The sequence below is a fragment of the Loa loa genome (assembly GCF_000183805.2).
Source record: "Loa loa unplaced genomic scaffold supercont3.479, whole genome shotgun sequence".
Taxonomy (NCBI): domain Eukaryota; kingdom Metazoa; phylum Nematoda; class Chromadorea; order Rhabditida; family Onchocercidae; genus Loa; species Loa loa.
The window spans coordinates 1-3,910 of NW_018108659.1; the positions used below are offsets into that span (position 1 = coordinate 1).

The 3,910-nt window shown below is 28.0% G+C and overlaps 1 protein-coding gene across 1 annotated transcript; it reads right to left on the reverse strand.

The window, feature by feature from the left end:
* Positions 1-467: 467 nt before the first annotated feature.
* LOAG_13349 (hypothetical protein) lies at positions 468-1,013 on the reverse strand (the record flags this gene model as incomplete). Its single annotated transcript, XM_003148858.1, has 2 exons — positions 468-678; positions 847-1,013. 2 exons carry the CDS (start codon positions 1,011-1,013, stop codon positions 468-470), a joined length of 378 nt encoding a protein of 125 aa, XP_003148906.1.
* Between the last annotated feature and the right edge of the window lie 2,897 nt (positions 1,014-3,910).

Sequence of the window (3,910 nt, forward strand, 5' to 3'; positions counted from 1 at the left end):
ATAAAAGATAAAAGTTGAAAAGCGACTGATGCCAAATAAATCAACGAAATTGCTGCTTTTCAATAAATCTTGGATGAAACCCTTCTCTTCTTTCGATTTTGTTTTTGTTTTTGTTTTTCTTTTTGCACTGAACTGAAGGAAGAAAAACTTTATTTTATTTTCCACCAAAAATGATCAAACTAAAAGGTCGAAGGTCGTTATTTATTAGAAATAATTTTAATTGCATATTATTGCCACTAATTCTATTTAAATGGCGCTAATTAACATTAATTACACTTCCTCTAACACTTGAAATAAATTCATTTCTTATATCGATTAGTAAAGTTAACTTTTAACCAAGATTTGAGTTTAGAAATAAGTTATGTTGTTGGCTTTCGTTTTCATCGCAAACACCGCTGATAGGCGCTGTTGCTCCAAAATATATTATTTGTCGAAGTGAGAATGCCATCAGGAAAGGGTCAGTTATCTCACCCACTAGTTTCTAGAAAATTTTCATTGTTCTCGCCTGATAACACTTTTCGCTCTTTTCCTTTATCCCCAAGTTCAGTTAGATCATTCACTCGTGTCGCAGTTTGTGTCACATACCAGCCACGCATGCATATTTGCGGACAGTCGTTATATTTGTAGGTAGAAAAAAAAATAAATCGACAAACACACATACCCATGGGTCTTTTTGACCTTGAAAAATAGGAATTTTTCTCCAATAGAACGGTGACAATGACAGACAGCTGGTGGTCATTTCTCGTTACAAACTTCTTATACACCTGCTCACACAACATAGGTAGTTTCGCTTCTTATTGCGCCATCCTCCATCAATTCCGATCTTTTCTGAATACGTGAACAAACTTTTTCTGGGTCGGTGATGGCAAGTTTTTCAAATCGTAATTTACATTTACATTATAGATTGAACGATCGTCATGTCCAAGTATTAACCTTTTTTGTTGACCTCTAGACGCTGCTTCACCGATATCCGTGTATTGAAAGGTCATCGTTCGGATTTCTGTTGCTCCCATCACTTTTTTTTCTCGATAGTTTTTATCACAACTTTAAAACATACTCCTTCTTCTCTAGTTCTCTCTGTCTATTCCTGTATTTCATCTACCGGTAGCTTTGAATACTTCCGTATGAAATTCACAATGGGTAAGTGCAAGATATTACCAAATTTCGATGTAATTCATTTATTACGCCAAAAAATATTAAATGCGAAAGCAATGGCATCACTAATAGAAAAACAACAATTCATAGCGCATTTGTCACGAAAGGAATTTTTTTTTTCCAAAAATGTCAAGAGTGGTACGGTATTGCAAATTTCAATGAGATCATTTTATTTCAGTTAATTGTGGTACTCTTTTCTGAGGTTTATATTCTGACAAGATATCATACTTTTATTTTATATTTATCAATGCGTAATTTGACATGATTAGAAGCGTTGAAAGCTTGAACGCTAAAATTTACGCAATAAATTGAAATACTAAATTAAACAATTGCTCCAGATATTATCTATTACTATTATTATCAGTTTATCATTTTGTAATCATACTGTGAAAGTAATTTTTTCATAAAAATATCATAAAGTTGAGTAATTTAAAAAATTAACATTTGAAAAACCATAAAAGAACGAATTTCTTAACAAAGAGCACGATATTTTCAGTTCATTCATTATCACTAGTAATAAAGATTCGTGCTTTTCATCTTATGGTGTGTAATTATGGATTATGATAATTCAATAATTATGCCAATTATATCAATTTAACTGACTGTTTACGCTCAAACTTGCGCATTTTTTTGGGTCTCAAGCCTCTTTTCGCTTTCGTCGTATTTTTTTTTTTAAATTATGGCTAAATGTTTGATGATCCTTCTCCTGCCCACTATCAATCTTCGAATTCTTACAAAAAGCACCATAGCCAAGAATTTTTTTTTACGGTATTGTAATTGCTTCAGATGGTGAACAAATGCCATCTGAATTCCTGCGTCACAAAAACCTTCCAGAAAATTGGATGGTAAAAAAGAAAAAACAAATTTATTGCAAAATTCTGATCGTTATGTGCAAAATTTTGAAAAAATTAGTGGAAAATTTGTATTATAATAATTCTGATTGTGATTTTTTTGGGATTTTAATGATATTAATTAATACCACTGGGAATATTTACCGCAAAAAATAGCAATTAATGAAACTTTGTCATTGTAATACTAAAATAAAAAGACCCATTACGGTATGTCCAATGATCGTTTCCTAAATTATCATTGATAATATTTTAACAGCAATACCGCTTGATGAGAAATGATAGGAAATGGAGTGTGCAAATTCATTTCCAATTTCAATGTAGATTTTCCAATATAATGTAAATTTTCTCTATTATTTCTTTTTACAGCAATTAAATAGAGCATAAAGTGCAGGACAGGGAAATAAATATCTGAAAATGAAATCAGTACTGAATAGATTAATCTTATCAAATGATAATTTTAAGACAGGTCTGATAGTGTGATGGAATAATTTTCGTTAATTTTCATTTTGTTTGTAATTAATAATTAAAAAATTGAATTTCGATCATAATAGTATCATAACAAGGTTAATGTATGTATTTGTGGGTTTTCATTATTTTACGATATTAAATTATGAGGTACATTTATTAAACAGTGTTGAGGATATAAGCTTATCATCTTCTTCAATAAGCTTCAATATTCCTCTTCCTATTTTGCTTAATCCTGCTACTATCTTTTTTTCCAAAAAAAAAGAAAATGTCACATTCAGCTGTCTTCAAAATGTACTCATTTTTCTTTTAAGTTGTCCTTCTTACTAAACGTTTCTTGAACTTTTTTCTATCTGCAGAAATTTTTCTGAAATGATGTAGTCTAATGCAAAATTTATGCTGAGCTAAGTAATTCACAGCGACACTGGAAATAACAATAATTAGATTTTTTGAGGGAGAAAAAAAAAGTGAAAAATAATCGATAGACTGTCCAATTATTTAAGTTATCATTTTCCGAGCATTAACTTTCAGTTAGGAACAAACAAAGGAAAGTTTCCTTTTCAATGTAACTTTTTCCTAATTTAGTTTTAATTTCGAAAATTTTGAAAATTGAAAAATACTATCGTTGGAATGATATTTTTCATTAGCCTATGGTTAACTCATTCAAATTTGAAGCATTCTTCTTACTCCTTACCAAAACAATTTACTCTATCAAGCATTTCTTAAACTTTAAAAATATCTTGAATAAGTTCGAAGTTCTGAAAAATCACTCCAATTTTACATATTGCAGTCCGAATTGGTAAACATTAATGGATTGGTTGGTTTTATGAAATGATCATTAAATTAACAATTATGGTGACAAGTACGAACAGTACAGGTTCCTATGATTATAACTGTCCAAATAGTACAAGTTTTCATGGTTATAATTCATAGTTATTAGCCTTATAATACCTCTCGTATCCAAATATCGTTGAAAATGTTTATTTCTCAGCTATCGATATAAACGAAAAACTAATTGAGCATAATTATTTCAGACAAGGTAATCCTATCTTTGTTACCTTTCAAAATGTGTTATCAGAATTTCATTTATGCTATCAGCTTTAGGATTGATGCAAATTCCGCTATGCAGCATCATCTGATTGTGTTTTTATTGGAAAAGGATTATTATTATTATTATCATTATCATTATTACAATTATTATTATTATTATTATTATTATTATTATTATTATTATTATTATTATTATTATTATTATTATTATTATTATTATTATTATTATTATTATTATTATTATTATTATTATTATTATTATTATTATTATTATTATTATTATTATTATTATTATTATTATTATTATTATTATTATTATTATTATTATTATTAATTATTATTATTATTATTATTATTATTATTATTATTATATATATATATATATATAT